General features: G+C 42.3%; 1 protein-coding gene across 1 annotated transcript in view; it reads left to right on the top strand.

Annotated features, from left to right (window-relative positions):
• ssbp2a (single stranded DNA binding protein 2a) overlaps positions 1-25,681 on the top strand; it is a 55,359-nt gene that overhangs the window by 20,255 nt on the left and 9,423 nt on the right. Inside the window, exons 2-5 of the mRNA XM_008281446.1 lie at positions 2,818-2,890; positions 7,387-7,448; positions 7,769-7,853; positions 24,806-24,895. Of these exons, the coding sequence (XP_008279668.1) occupies positions 2,818-2,890; positions 7,387-7,448; positions 7,769-7,853; positions 24,806-24,895 (310 nt within the window). The remainder of the gene's footprint in view (positions 1-2,817; positions 2,891-7,386; positions 7,449-7,768; positions 7,854-24,805; positions 24,896-25,681) is intronic.

Here is a 25,681-nt window from a genome sequence, read left to right on the forward strand (position 1 = left end):
GTGTTAAATTTAGAGGATTCTTAACCTTGAACAGTCCCCCAGCCTCTAATCCTCAAACCTTATCTCCGCTCAGTATTTTGACTCTGTCAGTCAGTGGTGTTCCACATAGTCGGGCGTTTTTTTTATCAGCGGGAGGCTCAGCCGAACAAGTGGTAACTGAACAATAAGAGAGCAGCGTGAAGGGGGTTTTAGTGTTTTCAAAGCCTATCACTCGTCTTTGAGGAAATTAGTAGTTTTGAGTTAAAGTTCAACAGATATCAAATGCTAACAAAGTGCCTTCTTCTGCTGCTTCGCTGTCTGCTTATCAGTCCTACTTCAACTCTGCCTACTGTTTTAGAATGTTCAATAAAAAAAAAAAAAAAAAAAAAAGGAGGGAGGGAGGGAGGCAGACAGGAGTGGTTTAAGTCTGATTTATGAGTGTATTTTTGCAAGCCTTAGTGCATTTAAAACCCTGTGTTTAAGGTCAGAAGCGGCACATGAATCAGGACCTCCTTTATTTTTTCCCTTTCTTTCATCTCCTCTCCAAAACTTGCATTAGCGTACTTTACCTGTGAATCCTTCATGTTTGTCTGTCTTCCTTCCTTTGTCCTCGCCCGTGCACCTCTCCATACTTTCAACAACCCGGTTTCTCAGCCGGGGGCCAAAGGTCACGTCGTAGGGCTCCTGTGAAATCAATCACAGGTTAAACCTTTTAGTCTGCGTCAAAGGCAGCTACCGTGCGAGTCTGTGTTTTTGCGCGGTAATAGATAGCTGACTGGCTACAGGCCAGTGCGTGCTGAGGACAAGCTTTCATTTCTTTATTTATTCCCACTGACACACAATGAATTCATTCATGCAGCCCATCATTGCCGGGAATGTATTCACTGCAGATACACGAGATCTTTCAGTAATAATAAATAGCTCCATAGTGACGCTGCTGTAGCTGACGTCGCCGGAGAGAGTGACGGATTTAGACAGGTCGACAGGATGCAGAACAGAGCGACTGAGCAAGTTTGTTCCTCGAAATGTTCAGAGTTGTACAGTGCTTCGAGAAAAAAAAAAAAAAAAAAAACGGGCACATCTTTTATTCATGTTCGGTTGTCGAGGTGTCAAGAGTTTTGTCAAGCCTCTCATTGTTCCCTTAACCTTGTCCCTGTGAAACGTTCTGTCTCTATCTCTTTGGTTAAACATTACTGCCAGGCCATGGGGGGAATGGAGAGAAGAAGAAGAAGAAGAAGGGATGGAAAGAGGGAACGAGAGGTTCCCGTCATCCTTTCATCATTAAACAAACATGTACTCTTATAAAAAAAAAAAAAAAGTGCAAAAGGGAGAGCAGCGTAAGCATGACAGAAACGGCACAGAGATAGAGGGGAGGAGGAGGAAGGGACACTGAGGATGAAAGTGATGGTAAAGAGAGATGAAATGGGGGAGAGTAAAGGGGGAGGAGGGGAGTGGTGCAGACAGAGTACCTGTGTGCAGAGCAGAAAGGTGTGCAGTCCATCATCTTCAGACGGGCAGACAGGGCTGTCTGGGGAGTTTATTTTTACCTCAATATAAGAGTCTGGATCGGCTACAGGAAGCTGGTAGCACCTTTCAGTGGGGGTTCGAGGACAGATGCCGTCCCGGCGTGACCGTCTTTCAATGCACATGTTCACACAAACGGAGACGCACCGAGCTCCGGGTCAAAGCTCACGTTGCATCATGTTTCCAGCTTCTCAGATGTGAGAAATTGATTCTTTGCTTCATCGTGGTCTGCTGGTCAGACTAGCAGTTGCACTGTGTCGCCTATTGATATTGGGAAATTATACATTTTTTACAGTTTTCTGACATTGCAGCTGCAGCCCTTTAAGACAAAATACTAGCAGCAGTTTGCTAAATTAACTCACTTGAGGCTTTCTAACAAACCATGTATTTTCTGCAATGGGTTAATTGAGTATAAACATTTCAGAAACATGACAACGCAACACAATTTATTTGTCCAACACCTCAGAAATCACACCAATAAGGCCCAAACTGAGCTTTTAGAAGTTTTAGTAGAAATTTGTGACAAACACTTCATGATTCATGGCCCTGTACACTTCCTATATGTCATTACACTGCCTAAAGCTGTAAATCTACACGGTGTCATCAGGAGTCAGTGAGATGTGCTGTTGATCCTCTGTGGATCAATTTCTATCTTGTATTTATAGACCTGTGGATCACCTCGTTCTCTCTTTTTCTGACTCGCTGTTAGTACCAGCGCAGACACACCAGGAGGAGAATTGATTAACAAATCAGGCCTGTAATTAATTCTTACTGTGATCAAAGCCGCGAGAGGAAGTCCGCGGAGAGCCCAAGGCGCGAAGGTGAGGCGTTTCACACCGAGCGTATACCCTTATCGCCATGTTGTTTGTTCCCCCCTAAACAGGTGGGTTTTAGATTTAGCATAATGTTGGGTGAATTTCAAATGTTTTTAAAGGTTGCCCTGTCTGCTGTTTGGCATTTGGGAAGTGATTAGTGCTCCTACGGTGGCGTTTTGTCTTTCTGTTTCTCATGAGATTTGTAAGGGGACTGTGACGCTCCAAACACATCACTTCACGGAGCGTTCAGGAGCTGCTTGTCAACTTGTATCCCTGCGTAGGCTCCTTCATCTGTCTTTTTTGGCAATCATAGGATATATTCCCTTTTGTGTGCTTGTAAAGCCCTGTTTACATTTGTCTTTCTTTGTGCTCGTCTGTTTGCCTCCGCTCTCAAAAATGTCCCAATTTCTGTTTTGTTTTGTTGTTTTTTTTTCTTCTTTTTGGGTCTTGATTAACAAACTGACCCACATCCTCCCGCTGTGTTCTTTTATTTGTGCAGGTTGGCTCTTTATGTGTACGAGTACCTGCTGCATGTAGGAGCACAGAAGTCAGCACAGACATTTCTCTCAGAGGTAAGCCACAAAAATGCTTTATGTGTCCACGTGTGTGTGTGTGTGTGTCAGGCTGCAGCCCATGTACTTTATGTGTCCACTCTGAAGGGTGGTCTGACCCTCATGCAATATGTCCAGTAAGTGTAGCAGCTAATTGAATTAACTTGGCCTCACAGTGCTGAGCCAACAGGTTAGTGCAGCAGACAAGCGTTTTTAACATTCGTGCTGCGTTTAGTAGGACCGGAGCTGCAGCACAGGAAGAGTTACAATGAGCCAGAGCTGACATCTTGGACTGACATCATTGTCTAATCCACTCACAGTCAATCTCTTCCTGTCTTTTTTTTTTTTTATTCCTCTTCTCTCTCTCTTTGCAATCCTACTGCTCTCCTCTTTATTGGTTTCTCTACTTGCGAGCTTGTCCGCACTTTAATTCTGCAGAGGTGGAAAAAAAAAAATCAAAAGGTGATGGGGGGGGGGGGGGGGGGGTTTAATTCTGCAGAGGTGGAAAAAAAAAAATCAAAAGGTGATGGGGGGGGTTGAAAGTGAGGTCAGTTGATTATTGTGCTTAGCTCTAAATGACGGTAAATTATAACGTAGAAGACGAGAGGCTTGTCGTACATCGGCCAGAGGAAGAGCAGAACAAAGCGAGGGGGATGGAAAAAAGGTTACATCATCAGCTGGCACTGATTCCCATCACTCCGACTTGGCGTGTGTTGGCGCACATACACCTCCCCGTCTCTCTCCGGCAACCTTTCCTCTCTGCCGTGTCATTTGCGCTCTCTTCCGCAGATGAAGAGAGATGAAAAGGATAGGCGGTGTCATATTCAAGTGTGGGAACGCATTAGCTAAGAGTGCAACAAGTATAAACACAGCCACTTGTGTACAGTTCACACGCACACACACATGCGCAGGGTAAACAGCAGGCCAAAATGTAGCTCTTTCTGGGAATAGCGAGGTGGAGCACGGGCAAGGCTTTAAAGTCCTGTTATCCGCTTTTATCGTCCGCATCGGTTTACAGTGTGTCCTCGGGCTCAGGAAAACAAGAGGCCAGAATGGCGGTTCGCAAATCAGACCCAGATACCTTAACGTAAATACCAAATCACAAACAGACAGCTCGGGAGAAACGGGCAAACCAAGAAAACACGCAGAGATGTCAAACTAAACTGATGGCTCAAACAGGTAATACATTTACAGCTTAACATAAGGCGAAAGAAACAGAGCAGAAAAATAAAAAAAAAAGGTTGAAATAAAATTTGTGTATTTGTGTGGGTAGAAAGAAAACGGCAACACACAGCCTACATCTGCCAGTAATCATGCTGCAGGGATCTCAGTGTAGCATGCTGAAGGTAAATGAAAGAACCTCCCAGGAGCGCAGACCACAAGAAGACAGGATATGCGGGCATTTTTCTTTTTTTTTTTTCTCTCTCTCTCTCTCTCTCTCTCTCTACGCTTTCCAGATGAAGGAGGAATAAAAGAGCAGACTAGAAAGTGTCCTGACCTGAACCGTCTGTAATCTTGTTTGGACTGAGCTACAGCCAGTTAAATGTGGAGAAATGAGGGACGTCATGCCCATTCTGCATATTTTTTTTATTTTTTTTGCACCATTTGAGCAATTGTGTGGAAGCAAATCCCTCTTTGTCATGGTGTATATAGAAGACGCTGGCAGCCTGTAATGTTTGAAATTAACAGATGCATTTGTAAGAGCTGCTAAGTTAGACTGAGAGCAAATAGAAGCAGTTCCTGTCCTTCCCCTCCCAAAAAAAAAGAAAACTTCAAAGCAATGCATTCCTTCTAAAAGTCACTGTGTCTGATGTGCAGCTGAGGTCAGGACGGTCTGATTGAAAGTGCAGTGATTCAGTTCTTCCTGTTATTGTAGAGCTTGTTCACACTGCTACTAGAGCAGGTGGCACAATAGTCTTGTTCTTTTACTCATATGAAACATTTCAGGGAAGGGGAGAAAAAAAATGAGCAAGAAGTAAAAGTTAGAAAGTGATGTAAGTGTGTTTGTGGAGGAGAGGCAGACTAAACAATAGTGTCATAGTCTGATAGCAGGAGTCTCACTGCTGCTCCCTGTTCGTTGTGTGTGTGTCTTTGTTTAAATGTGCGCATCCACCGACTTTGTGTGCAAACATAAATCGTCCCTGTTGTGGGTGATGTCAGCAGTCACTGACGTCAGGGGTTAAGGCTTCGTCTGATGGTGGAACAGCGTCTGAAACCCTCCACACCTTTTATTGCAGGATTGGAATCTCCCAACACTAACAGTTGCTTTCCTTTCTTGCGCGGCACATGTGAAGTTTTGCAAGGAGCAGATTGACCGCTTAAGATTCATAGTCATTTTTGTAAAAACAATCTGCCCTTGACCCTTGGTTGCTCTGCTATTTTTTTTTTGCCAACAGCCATTGATTGTTGGCTAAAATCACTATCATGCTTGTTAGCCAATTAAACCCAATTCTCTATATTGCTGCTTAGCTGACGTCCTTGGACAAACAAGACAAAGGTTAGATTCATGCTTTATTGTTTGTATTTTCCTTATTAATGATGCAGGGGAAGAAAAGCCTTTTAGTATGCAGACTAACAATATCAGATAAAGGGTTTGATTGTGCGGTTGCTCGGGTGTATAATCCAGTAAATATCGGGACAGAGCCCCCGACATTACCATTCACTCTTAAAGCACAGCATAGTGCATGAAGGGGACTTAAAATATTGTATGTGTTGGCCCTCGCCTTGTTAGTTATACTGCAGGTGTAGTAGGCAGACTTAATTTTGCAGCTTGTAAATAAGACATTCTTTACGCTTGTATTTTGATTTTGGTTCAGGTGAATTATTCATACGCTGATCAATTTAGGAATGTTTTGCTTCCATGATTACTTCAGTCTAGTGGAAAGACAACAGCTAAAACACACATTTATCTGTTTATTTCACGACCCTGTGTATAGAGATAGGACCTCATATGCATATTTAAACATAACATTAATTAAACTTGTATTTACAAAAAAAAACTGTTGTCTAAATGTAAGTCATCACCTGGGCAGGATGTCTGTTAGTTTGCCACCTAAATGGTGGTTTCCAATTAAAAATAAAAAAGTATGGAATTTTACAATATATGTCTTTAAAGGCCTTTGAGTTTTTGCTCAAAGTCATAAAAAAAAAAAAAACTCCACTTCATTAGCACTTAAATACACCAGACTTTGCATTTGTATTCCTATCTATATTCTGAAGGTGTTATTAAGGTCCATTAAAGCCTGATTTGCAGAACATTTTATTTCCAGAAACATGGCACTAAAAAAGCATTTGTTGAAAGTGTTTTCTGATTTATGAAGTGATCAAAGGAGATATTCATAATCCCGTCTGTAAAAACCTTTGACTCCAATTTGTCAACAAAACGAAGCAAAAAGTTTGAAGGCGGTTTTGTTCAGAAATGTTAACACAAATTAGGGCACTTTTAGACATAAAAAAAACTCAGTTGCATATTTAAATATTGCATTTCAGATAACTTATTGTCATATTTGAAGTAATAAAGTGGGAAAGTTTTACGTTGATATAAGTTAAAAATATCACCCTGTTCACTTGTTGTGTCTCCTTTTAAAATCATCGATACTCTCACATACTGAGGTGTAGCCCTCTGGCTCGACTAGAGCTCATACACAAATGGACAGATTTAAGTTTAGCAGGTCTCCTTATAAGTCTAGTTACAGTTGCTAAGCTGTGATTGGAAAATACTTTATAAACTGACAATCTAGCAGGTGAGAAATTAGAGATTCTCCAAAAACTTTGCTGTGTAACTTATCCTTTGTACAAAAAACTGCCTTTCAGATAATTGAATTTATTTACGTCCCAATACACAAGGTGAATGCATTTAAGGAAAGATTGTGTGCACCACGATGCCTATTTGACCTCTCTCAGCAAGAGCCAGCATTTAACCCACATTTAAGTGAAGCAGCTTATTAACTATGAGCACTTTTGCCATCAGACGTGTTCTGATAGCGACTCATACAAACTAGCTGGTTTCAAGCATACCGGACAGAGCAAAGGAGAGGAGGGAAGAAGGGAAGGAACACGCCCACTGTAAAGGAAAAAAAAACAAAGGATAGAAATCAGTCTTAAAGTCAGAAACTGTGAATGAAACTCAGCAGGAGCAGAAGGACAGATAATGGTGAGAGGACAGATTGGAGGGTGCGTGGGTTGTACAAACGTTTGATTGGGCTCCTCAGGCTGGTACACGTCTCTAACCTCATACTCCGTACACCTCCTGACTCTGGAAACACACACACACACACACACACGTTCACATACTCGCGATTCGACGGGCTTTCAGGCACACATAGACCCACTTATCCACTTATGAATCCGTGAGAATCATAACATAATTACCTAATGGCATGTGCTATAAGAATTCCCTTGCACCCTCTTCAGCCTTATAAAGCAGGTAATTCAGATGTCAGGCATGTTTTTATACTCAATATGTTTCTGAAGCATCTCATTCTCTCCCCCTCCGCTCTCTCTTTGTGTACGTCAAGATCCGATGGGAGAAGAACATCACATTAGGAGAACCTCCGGGGTTCCTCCACTCATGGTGGTGGTGAGTGTTTTTGTGTCTAATGATTCCAGATACATTCTTCTTAATGCCGCTCTCTCTTCGTTCCATCACTGACGTTACCGAATAAAATGGTAATTTTCTCTCCTCCTCCTGTTTTTATTTGTCTTTATCTCATTAATTGTCCCCGAAAGCTCTTCTTCTGTTTGCAAATTGCAACGCCGCACTTGAAGTCATCTATTTCAATGTTGATAATAGAAGCATGTCGTCTTGATGCTGGATTACCTCTACAACTGCTTTTATATTCTCATCTGTCAGGCTGTAGTCGCTGTTCTCTCTGACTGGCTCTCTGTGTGTGTTTGTAGTGTTTTCTGGGACCTGTACTGTGCAGCTCCAGAGAGAAGAGACACATGTGAACACTCCAGCGAGGCCAAGGCCTTCCATGACTACGTGAGTTTGCAATGTCTGTTGGGAGATGCCATATTATAAGGAGACCAGGAGAAGTGTCCCAATATTCAATAAACGGATAGGCTATTATGAAATAAATAACCCTTTGAATAAATGAATCCATGAAAATCGTGACCGTTCCAGCCATGAAATTGTGAAGTAATCCAATAGGGTTTGCGCAACTCAACTCATTACAGTAAAATGTTATTTCATTTGCTTCTTTTCTCAACAGCAGCGTCTATCGCTTGTGTTTGGCTCTTGCTTTGATGGGAAGTCAAACTGGTGGCGTAACCGCCTTCGCAGCTCTTCTCTGGTCGTATTGATAGACGAAAGCTATTTGATGAAAAGAAGCTTTATGAAATGCAAGCAGACTTTGGGAAAAAGTGCGTTGTGAAATAAAAACTGTGGGAGGGGAATAAAAAGCTACCTGAAATACACTGTTAGAGCGAAAGAAGTGGGATTAAATCATATTTGGTATTACGGTGGATGAAATTGGATTATTTTACCGACATGTTACGCAGTACGCTGTGTTTATAGTCGTACAAATATTTATTTCCTGATGTCTTTTTGTTCATTTAATATTGATTCCATAGTCACAGTAACTCCAATGTTTCCATGTTTGCTTCCTACTTGCTTGTGTAAATTTCACAGTTTAAAATATTACCGCCAAAAGCAACATTAATGGCAACAACGGCAAAGCTGCGTGTTTAGATCACAAAGTCGAAACCACCTTTATCAGCTTCTCACATCTAATCCGAGAACAATATACTTACCACTGTTTGGTTGTCGCACGGCTGCAACTTGTCTTTACAACCTCATAAAATGGTTTTTATCTCGCTATGAATCTCTGATCTGAAGTGGTGTTTAATTAAACGCTTGTTGTGATGTTCAAAGCGCCGCGATAAAGTGCGGAGAACACGTCGCACTCGCTTAGGGTTTTTGCATCCGCTCCGCCAGAACGGCCTCCTGAAATGCGGCTCGTGCACATAAAAGCGCCGCATTACAGCGAGGAGCAGACTGGGCAGGGAGACAGTGGCCCGTGTGGTGGAAACATTGTTTATTGCTGTGTTTTCTCAGCGTGGCTCCACTTCTGCTGCTGTAATTCCCGCACATCCAGGCTAGGGCTTGATTCAGTCATGCGCCATCCGGTAACTGGAATACAGCGAGCGGTGCCAGAACTCCTGAAGTTTTAGATTAAACTGGTGACTAAGAGCGAGGAAGTGTGAGTCTCCTCTTGGGGAGGTTTTGAGATGTGTGTGTGTGTGTGTGTGTGTGTGTGTGTGGTTGTGTGTGTGTGTGTGTGTGTGTGTGTGTGAGCAGGGGTCTTCTCTCTCCTGCCTTTTATGTTGTTGTTTTCCCCTCTGTAGCCTGAAGTCTGACTCATCACATTTGTCTGTACACTAGTTTATTGAGATGTATTGTTGGAAGTGCACAGGTCAGGGGTTTCTGCCTACCCCAGCAGGATCTTCTCTCCTCCTCCTCCTCCTCCTCCTCCTCTCTGTGGTTTTCGCTCCCTCTTTCCTTTAAGCTCGTCCAACCGGCGGGGGCTCTCTTCCTCTTTTATCTTCTTGCAGTAGGTGCACGCCGATGTGTGTGCAGGTGATGCTGCTGATGCCGGCGATGATGATCAGGGTGATGAATAGGCACTCCGAGGACGAGGCGGCGATGTGGTGATGTCATCCCGGCTCCAAGGGGGGGGAAGGGAGTTGGAGGGCATTGCGACCTCGGAGCCCTGAGAGACGTAAGGAGAGAAAACATAGCTAGAATAGGAGAAGGAGACACAAAGAGGGGACAAACGGAAGAATCCAGACGCTTAATCCGAAACACGTCTCGACGTCGAAAAAAACAACAGTAATTAAATCTAATTGTGCTCAAGTTGACAACAGCAGTATCTTGTTGTTTCGACGTATCTGATCAGAATCAATTCAATTCAGAAATCACTCCGAATGTATCTTAACGTCATTAGCAAAGGCCACCAGCAGCATCTTATTCTTACATTTCCTGCTGGGATGTAATCAGAGAATTATAATTAGACCAATTGTAATTAGACCAAGGTCACTTTCAATCAACTGCTCCGATGCTGCGCTGCTTCTCAGATCCAATCAGAGGTACTACCCACATATCTGCCGCTCAATTAAAACAAAATGAGGGGACAACTGCGGTGGACGTCGTTGGAAAAAGTAGCACGCCTTAATTTGGTGCTTGTGTCTCTCTTTCAGTCTCCTGACTTTGAGACTGATGGAGATTTTAATCAGACATTTTCATGGTAATTATTTTCAGATAGCTAATTACTGAGTGAAGTCCTAATTAATGCTGGGGAGATGTAGGAGCTCATTCGCATCATCTTTGTGTCCCTTTCCTTTGATAATTGATGGGATTGTGACAAGGCTTTTTGACTCCATCTGCACGCTTGTTCCGGTTTGAGCCACCTAATGTAGACACAGCTGGCTTTGTGCGAATTTGTGTTTTCCCGTTCTGTCCGTTGAAACGCGCGCAGGCGCCGATCGCGTAGCCGGATTGGGCGCGTGTGAGGATGGGTCTTCTAGGGCATTAATACAGTAATCTAATGTTAAAAAGGAAAGAAGGAAAAGACTGATGAACAAAGTGAAAGCGAGAGATGCAATGTTATTGATTTCCATCCTCAGACAAAGCTTTTCAGGCATCAGAAAGGCCGTTTACAGTTCTGTTAAGTGCTTTGTAAATTGTGTTCTCAATACTAAATGAGCGGTTTCCATTTGCAGCGGCTCATGGAGTCATAAAAACAAGTTATTTTTAAATTCTTATGCTTGGCCCGGAAATGACCTTGTTAGAGACAAAAGTCAAAATTGTTCCTGTCTTTGAAGAATCAGACACAAATCAATGCAGGTCATTTCAGGCTTGTGCTGACAGATGACAGCTGTCACATAGCTGCACCGTCTTAACACCGAATATACACTTACATGGAGCTTTGTATTACAAACATATCCCCATGTGTCAAGATGATGCATATGGAGAAATAAGACCGACTTTTATATTTTACACAATGGGGTAATTTCTCTTCCTAACATGATATGAGCAAATTAAACAGTAAATTCAGCTTTAAATTGCTTGCATGGCCATACTGGGCATATTAGCAGCAGTCCAGACACTTTAAAATGTTTGCTGTAATGAAAAATGGCTCACTTAATTGAAATACAAACGTCCCCGTATGAATTGTGTTAAGTGCACTGGTGCGTGCTTGTATTTTTGTGTGTGGCAATTTGAGTTTGCAGAATAATTATAAATATACTCCGTACAAATTCCCCTCTGTGGATTTTTTTCTGGCAAGATCTCGAGGAGACATTTAAAGAGGCAGACTGGTGCTAGAAGGGTTGATGAGTTGGAAAATTTTGGGGAGTTTTTTTGGAGAGCTGCACTCTGAACTAGACTCCAGTGAGAAAGATGCCTCACTTCTGATTTCAGGAGATTATCGGTGTCTGACAGTTGCGCCGGTACGCTGTGCAGCCTGTAGATAAGACTGGCGCTCTAACCGAAGCAAGTCGTGGGTTGAAAAAAAAATAAAAATTCTCTCGGCTGAAACTAGATTTTGGTTAAAAAAAAGTGATCATTGTGAATGAAAACAGGCTTTGAACTGACACGTTGTAGGCGGACAGTGTTTTGTGAGAGCCCGTGCATGTTTTGTCTCATCGGTCAATCTGTAGGTTCAAAACAATAAAATAGACGCTGTTAAGTCAGTTATTTTTATTACTGATTCATCTGCAGTTGCTTTTAATGAATCATTCGGTTCATAAAATGGGAAAATTAGGGTGGCCGAGAGAGCTCCTCACACTGTGTCATCAGAAAAGACGAGCAGCTGATGTGTTTTTAGTCGCAGTGCATTAAGTCCAGTAGAAAAACACCAAACTGACATGTTTAAATGTCTTGTTTCATCTGACCAGAAGTCCAGATGTCCAAAATATTTCATTTTCTACGACACGTGACAATGAAAGGCAGCAGATGGTGTCTGTCGAGCGAGCAGCTGTAACGTTTTGGTGAAGAAAAAGACGTGAACATAATACTCCGTTATTAAAATGACTTTTTTTTTTTTCTCTTGATCAACTAATTATTCAAGTAATAATTCATACAAAGGCAGTTTGTCTTCCTCAGTTACATTTTGCAGTACAATATTTTTCTGCCTTTAATGCACTCGTGACCCCTCAGATATCTTGTTTTGGGAGGCTCCGCCACCAGATTGGGACCTACTGTTTTAAGATGCTGCTAAATTGGTAAAACTCCAGTAAAAAACAATTGCGATGGCACCCCGCTGTCCGCCTGTGCAAGGCTAAATTAGTTAAGATGAACAAAGAGGGTGACAGATGGATGAAGTGGAGATGGAGCAGACGTAAAATGTGCAGCAGACAGGCAGCAGCGTTACAAGCAAGTATTATAGCAAGAGAGAGAGTGGGGGGGGAGCCTGGTATCATTGTGTGGCATCACTGTGGGAGATAGCAGGCACACAGCAGTTAGAGGGGAAGAAGAGATCAAGAGGCAGTGCCAAGAGCAACCCCCTTTGATAAAAAAGCTCTGTCTCACGCTGCCGGATCTTACATTCACACTGTCTCCCACTCACGCATGGAAATGTATTCACGGCTGCTCAGTTAACAGCGGCGCACATATTTTGTCGTTATTGCAAAGCTAAAGGATACACAGATTTGTAAATATGTAACAACACTCAGGATTGCTTTATTCATTTACATACTGATGCACTCTGTTTGATAAGCACACAGGCTTCTGTGAGAGCCTGGAGGACGGGGTTTTACCTGCAAACAGCTCCCGTCTGCAACGAGGAAGCATGTTGCGTAGAATGTAAACTGCTACACTAAATACAAGGACACTTATATATATGTAGAGAGAGAGTTGGCCATAGATTTTGATCACTGTTTGAGAACATTTATGAATGAAAAGAATCTTTAATCCGATTCGCTTGACAATCTGCAGCCTTAATACTCAAGTTGCACTGTAATACTTCCATGAATGTTGCAATGGAAAATGTGGTTATCTTAAAGCGATTAATAATGTATGTGTAATTTCCCTTTAGCTCTGCAAGGATGGCAATATGAGTTGACCTTTTCTGGCTAAAATTTCCACTTGTGCAGATTGCCATGAAATTCACTGAGCGCATTTTTTGCTCCAGCTTCCCCTCACGCCAGGTGTGTTTTTTTCTCTATTGTGTTTATCTTGTACACGAGATGATCTAATAATTTAACAAGTCTAATCAACTATTGATTTATGTTTACATTACCGAGGACAAAATAGTAGAATCCTTGCAAATTTTTTTTAAAACTACTGATCTTTTCCAACTAAAATAATCCGGTTTAGAGACGCTCTGAGGAGTTTGGATTAAACACAGTAAACATCCACCTTTACTATTTACTGTCTTTCTTTCCCCTGAAGTCCCCACGATTTAAAGGTCAGCAAAACTTTTGTAGCCTTCTAAGCTCAGCCTTATAACTTGTTTTTTTCTTCACTGGAGCAAATTATGAGCTAAATATTGGATGGCTTCTATCTCTTTTTTTTCTTTTCCCCCCACGTTTGCAATTTTCAAACATGACTGCAATTTATCAGGAAATAATAGAAAAAAAAGTGCTATGAATCGCATTATGTTTGCTCGGAGAAGCAGCTGCCACTCCTGACTGCAAAAATTACTACCAAAAAAAAAAAAAATCTAACTCCTCCTGTTGGGGACATGATGTTTTATTATCTTGACCGTGGAATAGCGACTAAGCGAACCTGACAACTGGCAGCTTGATGCGGTGCAACACCTGAATTGTGACCAGAGTTTTGTTTGCATGCATTTGAACAGACAGAGAAAGAGGCAAAAAAAAAAAAAAATAAAACAGAGTGGACAGAGACAACCTAGAAACAGAGACTCTGTTGGCTCCAAGTATTGTGGGTAACAAGCTGATTCCAACCAGTGGAGAACCAATGGGGGTTGCGGAGACCCCCAGTCTGTTTCCAGGGAAACAGAGCTCTTTCTCTTCCTCCCTCCACCCCACCACCACCACCACCCTCACCACCCTCTCTCTCTCTCCCTCTCTTTCTTTCTGTTTCTGTCCATGTCTCTCTCTCTCTCTCTCCCTCTTACACTCTCCCATGTTCCGTCTTGGCGGCGTTGAGGAGGAGGGAGATGTGGAGGTGACTCACTGTAACATCATTGCCATGGCAATGAAGAGCGAGCCGAGTGAAGAGGGAGAGAGGGGGAGAAAAAAAAGAATGGGACTTTCCATAGGTTGAGCAGAGATAGAAATGGTTGTCACGATCTCCAACTGCTTTTTTTATTTTTTTTTCAAACTGCAAATTTCAGCGTTGAATACTGTCTGTTGTGCTGCTTACACTCTGGGATAACATGAAATCTCTCTCTCCGTTTCTCCCATTTCTTCCTCCCCTCACCCGTCCCCCTCGCTCTCTACACTGCTTCGTCCTGTCTCCTTCACATCAGCAGTTTTTTTTCTTCCCTCTTCTTCATCCTTCTGCCCCCTGTTCTCTTGCCTTCTTCATTCCTCTTTATGTCTGCTGCTTCCTCTTTTTTTCGCCGGCCTGTTGCACGGTTCTGGTCTCGGAGGAGTGTGTTTTCCACTGGCGTATCGCGCTGAGTCATGTCACATGCGTGTTTAGACACGCCGAAGCGGAGTGTTTATGGGATGTTGACATATGCACGCCTTGCTGCTCGGCGGTGGGCAGGGGTAAAGATGAGGCCGTGGCGCGGAGTGGACAGGAGAGGTTAACTGAGGGCAGGGAAAGACAGAAGGTGTAATAAGAAAAAGCTGTAACCGAGCTGTGGGATACAGGAGAGTAATTTCTAGTTTGACTGCAGATATTGATTATGAAAATAAGGGGCTTAGTCAGGAGCATATGTTATTTGTCTGCAACAATCTGAGAGAAGGTGCTGTTGTTATCTGAGCTTTCACTAATGCAGCTTCACTCAGCAACATTCAAGAATATTTCTATTAAGCCGGAGTCACATTTGTTATTTTCCTAAAACCTGAAGCACATTTCTTTCACGCCGTGTGCTTTGACGTTCAGTCTTCCCTGACCTATTTGGGAGAAAAGTTATAGAAATGCTGCAAAAGTTAACGCAGCAGCAACCTGACAGGTTATGTGTGTAAAAGGGATTATAGTGACTGATCCAGAGATTGAGCTGTAGAAGTGGCGGCAGAACTACGCGAAGAAAGTAGGAGGGCAGAGCCAGAATGCTGACACGATCAGACTGGCACGTTATCTCTTTGACCCCAACTAACCCGAGTGGGTTTTTTTTTTTGCTGTTGTAGACACCCATATCCTTATCTTGGGCTGTCTGGCCTTCTAGCACAAGAAGAGCAGCAAGATGAGACAACTTCTCACTTGTTGTTCCTGTGCCTTTGAGTCTTTCTATCAACAATTCTCTAATTCAGCCTCTACAATTACATTACGGTATGATTTAAAACATTTGCAATGATTCAATTAAAGATCACACAACCTGCGAATTTCTGTGTTGCAATAATCTCCCCGGAGAGAAAAGATAATAATGTAGTCTCTTCTTCATCTCAAGCCGTGGCATTTAAATATTCCTCAGTGTCTTCCTACGCTCTCCCCTGCGTTCAGTCCATCTCCCTTATCTGCCCCAGTGTCGCTGAACCAGGGAAGATAGTGGTGGGAGAAGTGTGACACCCCAGCACCAAAGTGACTATCATTTTCAACTCTGGATGTGTATCTGACAGAGCATCAGCCTGTGGCTGCACCTCACATATTATACAGCTCCTCGGAGCCTCAGAGATGTTTACAAGGGTCGATAATGACATCAGTGATAAAGGAAACACGGCCGATCAGCCCCCCTTCACTGTCACCCCTTGTGCAGTTGATATCACCCACCTGTAATTGCCCAGTGAGACCAAATAGATTCGCGCTGTGCTGCCATTTTACCAGGTAATCACCTGTAATGTTACACTAGAGAATGTCTGGGTTCTGGTGGAAACTCTGTTGTGCAGGATAATGTGCTGCCAAAGGTGATAAAGATTGCAAAGATATAGAGGGAGTGAGATGGAGAACAGAGCCGAGGATGTTGTGCCAGAATAAAATAGAGAAAAAATACCAAATTCCGATGAGGGAAATTAGTTTTTCATTATAAAATGATTTAGTCTATACACACAAAGCTCATTTCCCCACTTCATATCCGTGATATCGCATGTTTTCCTTCCGGCAGTCATGAGAATGCACAAACCGTTGGTTTATGAGATAGTTCCTACTTTTAGTTATTAAAAGACCTTCTTTTTCATATTTGTCTAATAATTATGATTGTTATCAGTATTTTCTGTTGTTAGCTATTCTAAACTAATCTTTGCAATGCTCACTTAGGAGTCTGATGATGCTTCTTATCCTTTAACATGCATTTTGGGTCATTAGCTTGTGCACCATTAGCATAATGAAAACGCTCTACTGTATATTTCACTGTAAGGAAAAAAACAAAAGGTTGCTTCAACATAAGATACTGAATAATTGTAAAGTTAACTGAATATTTGGTAACAAACACGTGTAGTAAAATGTTCAGCCAACAACTCTTGAGTTATACTGACATGAGCTGCTAATTAAGCTTGACTTCTAGAAATGCTTGCTCTTTTTTCACTAGTAAAGCAAGTTTTGCTCATTATAGGTTTTACTGAAAAGCTGACATGACAATGCTTAATAATTAGTAACATTCAGGATCAGGACTGATGCTGAATTTAATGTGAGCAGATCAAACCAGAAGAAGTGACATCGTGCACGTTGAGTTTAAAATGATTAAAACAGAAGTATTTGTGCTGTTGTAAATGTTCATACAGGCATGCAAGTCACATCACAAAGACCTGAGATTCGTCTTGGACTCTTGTTGTAAAGACTTGAAGCATGATATGGATTTGTTCCAGAGGATTTGAGATTTGACTCAAGTTGTGTCCAACAGACTTGAGACTTGACTTGGACTTCTTTCACAGACTTACAAGCAGCTCTCGTACAATGTGACTAAACAGCAGACTTCTGGGATGAAGTGCGCAGAGATCACACTTTTTTCTTCTTTTTTTTTTCCCACTTTCCACTGTGTTTTACTGGTGCAACATATGCTACGTTTTGGCTAAGAAAGGGAGCTTTGAATGCCAGAGGGTGATTTTAAGCCTATCTGCCTTGAAATTGAAAAGTGAGTTTGGCTCAAGATTCAACAGTGGAGTTGACCCGTCTTGCCACAGGAGAGTGTGAATAATACATGGTTAAAAGCAGAGCAGAGCCATACTCATCTCTGCGCTGCTAAAATTCTTCTTTTCGTCTGTCTCTTTTACTTCTGTGCTGCCTGGCGTGTATTTCTTAGTTAAAACCTTTTGTTATAGGTTCTGTAGTCGTGCTTTTGACAGTGACTGACAGGCTACAATGTTATATTCATATACACTAACGCAAAAATCAATCTCCATATTGTGTTTCCGCTCTCACGCTCTAATGTGCACATGTGAATGTGTGTTTTTCTTGTGTCTGTGTGCATGTGTGTGTCTGTGTGAGAGGCAGAGAGAGAGAGAGAGAGAGGGAAAGTGTGTGTGTGTCATGCAGAATGGTAGCATCTCTTCTTTCCATTCCCCTCTCCCTTGTTCAGGAAGTGAACTAATGGCATTTGAGAGGATGGAGGGAGCGGGAAAGAGTGTGAGGGAGGAGGGACGGAGTTCCTTCCTGTGTAGTGTGTCATTTGTAGATCCTGATGTACAAGTGTGGCCTTGAGGCTTAGCGGGAACCCATCCACACCCCGCCGCCGCCGCCGCCCCGCACCCAAAGGCTTCCACAGACAGACAGACAGACAGACAGACAATACACAGAAAGAGGAATTTGCTTTCATTTTTTGCGTACGTGCTCTTACGCATTTTTTCCTTTTTGACTTTTTTTCCTAGCAAAAGCATTATAACACTGGAGGCAAATTATTGCCAATGAAAAGAGTAGTTAGTTGACAGAGAAGTAGTTTAAAGGATAAGCTGTAGTTAGTCTGCTGGATAGATTTCTTAGCAAATTCCATTTTACGCCCCATTAACTCTCTGAACTCCAAGAAGTTTCTGTGTTTTTTTCCCCCCTCCTGTCACATTTGTACTCACTGTGAGATCATTTTTCTTTGCAGTATAAAATCCTGCACCTCTATGCAAACAGCCAGACTACGGCTAGAAATAGAGAGAACTCAAAAATGTCTTCTGTGCAGAATGACACTAGAGACTGTAGATATTTTACTGCTTTACTTTTTGATTTGTTTCTGTACTTTCTCTCCTGTCTGATCTGTGTGCACACATCCTGCAGTTCAACTCAGTTCGGCCAAAAAGTCCAGTCAGTTCAGTCAGTCAACAAGGAGCACAGAATGATTTGTGTTTGCAGAATGTTATTAGAGCATACAATGATTTTTTTTTTTTTTAAATGAGACTTGCAAAGTAAAGTGATTTAGGGTAAAATATGTTTTTTGTTTTGTTTTGTTTTTTTTTACATTTAGATATGGTTACGTTTCTTATAGAAGGACACGACCCAGATAGGTAGCTTAAGGACTATCAGGAAGTGGAAAGTCTTTCTGCTTTTACAGTTTTTGGTCCCTAGAAATGATGAAATTGTTGTTTTTCAAGATAGCATGCCATTTTAACCTACCAGTGGGGTTTTAGAGGGTTAAATGATGAATACGGCAATTTGCTTTCATATTTCCTGTCTGTGGCACCTAACCCCAATGGCATAAAATTATAGCCATATAAATCTTTGAAAATAATTTAGAACTGTATTTAAAAAAAAAAAAAAAAAAAGAGGATAGCAATATAAGACGTAGTAAGATGAATTACCTTTTAACTTTTTTTCCCCGTAGAACTGTGACCATATAAGCTGCAACAAAGATGATGCCAAACAAAATTTTGCTATATTTTTGTACAATAACAATAAAGCTTCTTCTTCTTCTACTGTAGCTTCTCACACAGTAACTAAATAGTGTATTTCTTGGAGACTAAATTATCGGTATTCATCAACATACATACACATTTTGCTCCCAAATTAGTTTTAGCTTTGCGGTGCACGTGGGCTCAAACTAAAATAAACTACATGGTGAAGAAACACATCCTCAGGTGCAACAATGTGGTTCATTCTTGTGTATCTAATAGTTTGCGGACAACAATGGAGGAGGGAAGGTTCGACCACAGAGGCAACACTGGAATCTGTTGACACTAAAACATCACCAGCTCCATCCTGTAAATCTTTATCCAGGTCTGTGATGGAAACTTATTGTTATATATGAATACAAAAAAAACCAAACAAACAAAATACATGAGACTGAGCTGATTTGCGTGACTGCGAGAGACAGAGAGGTGGAGGAAGCAGACAGCGACCGATGCAGGCTGAGACAGCGAGAGAGGCAGATAAACAGACAGTGAGAGAGAGATGATGGACACAGACAGTCTTTTGAGATTCCACTCACGCATCTCTGAGTGTCTCTCAGTCTCTGCAGTATTGAATGAAAATGACTCCCCACCTTCACACACACACACACACACACACCCAAAGTACTGTATACATGCATTACGCACCCACATTAGCGAGGGACAGAATCTGTAAACATATAGGGATGAAAGAGTTTGCAAGTTATCTCATTAAGTATTACTGAGCCCTTTAGTCTGATGAGATTAGTGTACTGTGAATGTAATATGGAGAAAGTCTGATTAAGTTGTAAAGTGGCGAGCTGTGGTGTAATTGCACTCCATTTAAATGTCTTCAGTCCCTTTCGGTGGATTTTAGTGTTTTCTAGAGAAAAGCGTGTTTTGATCGTTTCACCTCGTGTCAGAAATAATGTGGTTCTATGGCAGTAATGCACATCATCACTACTGATGGAGGAATGCTGCACGTTATTACAAAGCTGGTGGCTAAAACTTGTTGTTTTAGTCATCGCGCATGTGAACCTGTTTTTGATGTTGAAATATGATACATTTACTGCAAATTTTGCCTTTTTTTTCTCTTTGTTTTGTACCACCTGAGGTAAAAGTTATGCAGAAATCCTCCAGCCCACATGGGAAAACAGACTGCTGTCTTCACTAGCTGGACATATGTGTCTATATTTGCGCATCCTTCTTTCAGGCACTCATCTAATATTACCCCCCTTTTGGACATTTTGTCATTGTGGAAAGGGCACATTCAGTAGCGTTGCAGCCTTACTGTACGTCTGCTCTACTGTAGTGTTCTCCTGGAGGGAGGTGTTTTGAATAATTTATGCAACAAATGAGTTTGCCAGGAGATGCAGGTGTTCATCTGAGGACATGCGGGGGCCGTTCCACTGCCTCAGGTTTCATCACAAACACCTTTTGGTTAGAGCGCCAGCGAACTGCAATGTGGGGATCATAACATACAACAATACACAGCGAGCAAATCGCTGAACAATTCAATGACTCATGAAATCAAAAGCCCTAATGTAATGGGGCTGCAGAATGGACAGACGGATGAATTGATTTTCTTGTTTTCAGATTGCTAAGCTTCAATCAAGTCTTTCTGGGTTTCTTTGGAAAAAGGAGGAAGACAGAGAATCATGGAAGAGAGAGGGAAAAGTCGGAAATGAGCAAACAGAAAGGAGTTAAGATTAAACAGGGCAGCCATGTCAGATCAGATGCAGCGGAGGGCTTCTTTAAAATGATTAAACTGACTTAAAATAAGAAGCTAGTTTTCATTTACCAGCTGAGCATTTCAGCTTTGAGATATTCTGGGCCTTACAATGGGCCTGACAATTTGTTCACAAATTGATTCTGCCGCCAACTCCATCAGATCGAGTGCAATGAAAATTAGCAGTAGCATTTGATTGTGCTTCACCTCAGTCATAAATCCACCTGCATCCTCGGTGCTGCAGCACCGCTCACAGCAGTCACACAACAATGCACGCCATGATACAGTGTTAATGTGTAGAGCCACCAGCTCAATATCTCATTGTTCCTCTCACTTGGCCTTGTCAGAAAAGTGTAAACACTGATGTGTGAGAGGTGTAAATGATAGACTCATTAACAGTGTTTAACAATCTGTGGGCCTTTTGTGTTTACAAAGGTTAAGTGCGGGAATATGTTGAGCTTGGCTGTGAATCAGTATTTAAACAGGACTGGCAAACAGGAATTTACCGAGTCAAATTCGGGGCAATTCGGCGTTTGAATGACAACCAGCAGCCGACGTTAACTTCCAGATCGCTGCATTGCTGCGGCTACAGTAACAGTAAGACGAGGTAATTGCACCGCGTTGATGTGGTCACATTATACCAGGTGAAGCCCCGCAACATCACTGTTAACATAATTATCTACAGCCATGAGTGACTGCATAGTTTGTGAATGAGATAGGCAGCATAAAGGTCTGAGCGCATCAGCATGTTTAATTAAACCGTTATCACTTATCAGAGTAATGCCACGTCGTTACCATTGGAATAAACATTACGTTCACTTCTTTATCACCGTCCACAACTCAGCTGATAAAGATGAGCGAGACAGTTATGAGCATCTTTTAATTATATATATATCGTGACGGCCTCGGGGGTTGGCGTTATCTTGTCCTTCTTTGTCGGCTGTGTTTGTTCCCCTTGTTCCGTGTTGTTAACGCGTCGAGCCGAGACCTTGTCAGAAATGCAACACACCTGAGCAGGCTGAGCTCAGGAGGCTGTAAATTAGACGTACACATCGTCTCGCTCTCCTCCGCTGGCCTTCTCACTGAAAATATTTGATTGTATTTTGTGTTTCGCATGCTTACACCCACTCAAAAACATTTAAGAGCCTTTAAAGAGCAGGCATGGTCTCACTCTTGTTGTTGGAACAAAATGGAAGCTGATCCACACAGTTTTCTTTGTCTGGTTAGTTTTTTTTTATGGCTGAGCGAGAAGCTTGTTTGTGTTCTGCAGATAGGTTGGAACAGTTTGTGTCACCACTAATCTGCACTAGTGAAGGTCTGCGGCTTTGTCTTTCGAGAAAGTGAATTGGTTTCAGGTTTAGCTATGGATGACTTGAGCTGGTAGTCTGGCTGTTTAAACTGCTCAGTGTTTTGGAAGCCCCGGGGGGGCAAAGTTTGGCCAATGGGTGGGAATTAAGTCCGGTTTTTTCTGTGCATGCATAGGTTTTGTGTATGATACCGAATTAAACACCAACTCCGAGGTAATATCAGGTCTTATGATTCCTCAGGTTTGTACGCTTTATCAACTGCTGCCCACCAACACTCCACAGCACTACTGTTCCCATCTGTTCCAAATGAACCCACTTTATAGGTGCTGTTTACAGTGCTTGATTGAAAAACTATGAGGTTGTCTGTTTGTGCATAATTCTAGCTCGTGCACTCCTTTTTACTGCTGCAAGCTTTTTAAAGCCAATATCAATGCAAATATTTGAGAAGTAAGATGTTTATACATAAACGCGAATAGGCATTTTTCTTATTCTCTTCACTGGGACATTTAACAGCTCAATAATGAACCTGTCATTGCTCTCTGATGGTCAAACTCTGCAACCATGTTTCTATCCATAAATCATATTCCATCATATTTCTTGTTGACTTAAAGGAGTATTTTTGACATTTTGGGAGTGTATTCAATTTTGGAACACTGTCCAAAAGCATCACAGTTTGCCTATTACCACTCTCTTAAGCGTTGAGACTCCAGGTTAGGAAATTACTGCGAACTGGCCAAGAAATGGTTCGCCACATTACCTCCATCATTTTTTTTTATTTTCCATTTGCAGACCTGGCTTTTTTTTTGCACAGATTAGACAAACGTGTTCTAACATGAATTAATGAGGTATGGAGGTGTTAGTAAGTGGATTTTGTTACCCTCGACAGCCAGGCTAGCCTTTTCTCCCCACTCCCCTTCCTCTGCTAAGCTAAGCTAAGCAACTGCTGGCTTTGGCTTCATGTTTGCTGTACAGGGATTAAAGTGGCATTAATCTTCTCATCTAAGTCGCTAAGAAAGCAAATAAGTCTATTTCTTAATCTATTTGTACTGCGTAAATTCTACACAGGCACCACAATGCAAACCACGTGACTCCTCCAACTTATCCGTGTGCCAAGACCAAAAAATCTCCCGTATTCCAGCGAGGCTTTGTGAATCCGTCTAAGTGTGATTCATTCTGATTTTAATGTAATTTGACTCAATCTGATTTGTCATAATCAACAGAGACAGCGAGTACAAGAGCAGTTGTTTCCAGTGTTGTTTTTGTTTTTCATAGTTGGAAGGTGGTGCTGTTTTTTTTGGGGCCTGGAGATATCCTGCCGTGTTGTTTTTATTATTTTATTTTTTTTCTTGTTGCTGTATTTGGAAAATGCTGCTTTGTCAGCAGGTCAGGTAGATTTTTTTATTTTTTTTCTTCCCCCCCAGTTCTTCTTTTCCTGCACAAACATTAAGTGTACTCACACACACACACACACACTCACTGCCTCATGCACACACACACACACACACACACTCATAATCTCTGCTTTGTCCTCTTTTCTCCTCTTTCCCTCCCTCTCTCTCTCTTTCTGTGCGTGAAGGCAAACTCAGCAGACCTCCAGGCTGCCAGGGAGCAAATGCATTCTGGGTAATCCAGGGTGTGAGAGGAGAAAGAAAGGGAGAGAGAGAGAGAGAGAAAAAAAAAAAACTCTCACAAAATCACAACACACACTTGATGCTGTGCATGATGTTGCGCACACACAGAAACAAACCAAATCCAGTCTCTCACCACTGAACCACGGAGATACAATATCCATCTGTGTCCATCTGTACGTTCATCTGCTGAGACAAATACATGCTATGTTTGCAGCAGAACATGGAGTCGGAAAACTGCGCCGCTTCCCCGCTCCCCGCTGCCGAACATTAACGATGGGGGAGATATGAAGGAGAAGGAGGGAAGGCTGAGGGAATAGCGAGGGTGGTGGGGTGGAGCAGAAAGGGATACAGGAGTGTCGTCAGTCTGCTTTTATCTCAGCTCTGATTAAACCTTGTTCCTGTCTGACCTAAAAAGTCAGCTGGCGGAAACTTCAGAGACTGTGGGTGAATTTCACTGGAGCTCTTTACACCCAGCCAATGCCTTCAGAGAGGGAGAGAAAGTGAGAGAAGAAGATCAGAAAAATAGAACAGAGAGTGGGCAGATACTGAAGAAGAAGAAGAAGAAGAGGAGACAGAAAAAAAACACACACACACACACAGATGCAGACATCCAGGCTGTATGCGCTCACACATTATCCTACTGTATATGTGGATGCACGCTCTCCCACTCGGCTTGTTGTCTGCTCTGTGTGCATAAAGAGGATGAGGAAGAAGGCCGGTGCTGGGTGGTAACACCGGGTTACTAGCACAATACGACAGGAAGCAGACAGAGGCAGTGCTGAAATGATCCAGCGCCACCCGTCTGGGACAAGCACAACAAAAAACACAATGTATAAAAATAAACCTGCGCCAGCATGGCAGGGCATCTGCAGAAACAGGAAATATCCCACCGAGGGAGAGACAGCAGGGGGGAGACGGGGGAAGACCCTCGGATTGCTAATTTCTTTGTTTGTTTTCATGCCTCCTGTATTCTTATCATAGGTGGTGAGTTCAGCAGAAGGTTTGTAGGTGTTTACTCTGCAGCGTGGACGGATGAAGTCGAGTAAAAGTAGCAATGCCGCAGTACGAAAGTACTGCATTGCAAGTCAACTTCTCCGTTTAAAAGCAGATTTAATCAAATGCATTCGACACCTGTCATATGCTGGATTGTATCAGTGGATCATTTTTACTGACAACTGGAGTAAAACGTAGAAGATATCACTCTGAACTGTAGTGGAAGCACTAAAATTATACAGCAGCTTGAAATGGAAATAATCAAGCGTTGAATTTGCACTTAAGTACAGTGCTTGACTAAACATGCTCTCCGGTCTCCATCGCTGTTGAGTAGAGCAGTGCTGAGTTTGTCGAGTTGCCGACAAGTTTTGAGATGTGAGGTGAAGTCTCTTTTTCTTTCTGTGTTTGACTCTTTCAGAGTGCTGCAGCAGCTCCCAGCCCCGTCCTGGGGAACCTTCCCCCAGGAGAGGGCATGCCGGTGGGGCCCGTCCCCCCTGGGTTCTTTCAGGTATGATTCCATCACTTTAAAGGACATTACACTGGCTGACATTCACCTGAGTATTTTATTCATGACGCTGCTTCCTCACTGACTCAAACTCAACCCTATATGTGAACCTACAGTACCGTTGCATACGTGTATGACCTGCATTTATCTTTGTGCGGCTTCACCTTTATGTGTTCCCCAAAACGGACAGACAGCAGTCTGACAGGAGAAATTAGTCTCTCGCAGATAAACACACACATGCAGCATTGCCCCAGATCATCTCTGAAGGACTCTGCCAGTTGTACATTGATTAACTGTCATTATCGGTCAAATTCAGACGCTCGCATCTGACACACGGATCAATACCCTTCCGAGGCATTTCTCAGTTCCGCTTTCAGAAACTCAAACGTGAGTCCGAACATCCTTTTCTATCTCCTTTGAAGAAGATCAGTTGCTCTTTGAAGACAGGGTCTTGTCAAAACTTATCAGTTAAAGAAATGTATTCATTACCTAATTGCCACTTCTTCATTCAGGTTTTTTCTTGCGTGGACCCGATCAGAGAGTATCTGCACGGCAAGATTATTCCCAAAATAAAAGCAGATCACAGATAATGTTTTCTGGGCTTGCACGTATCTTTTATTTATTCAGTCACTGATTCTGTTTAATAATTAAATCATTCACTGACTCATTCCCAACTCTCTTTGTTCAATTGTTTGCTCTCTTTAATAATATAAAATTAGACTTTAAGTCACTGTAGTATTTTAATAGACCTAAAGAACTCTAGTTGTATTTATTTCATGTCTTTCTGGC

Source organism: Stegastes partitus, unplaced genomic scaffold (assembly GCF_000690725.1).
Source record: "Stegastes partitus isolate 25-593 unplaced genomic scaffold, Stegastes_partitus-1.0.2 Scaffold234, whole genome shotgun sequence".
Classification (NCBI taxonomy): domain Eukaryota; kingdom Metazoa; phylum Chordata; class Actinopteri; family Pomacentridae; genus Stegastes; species Stegastes partitus.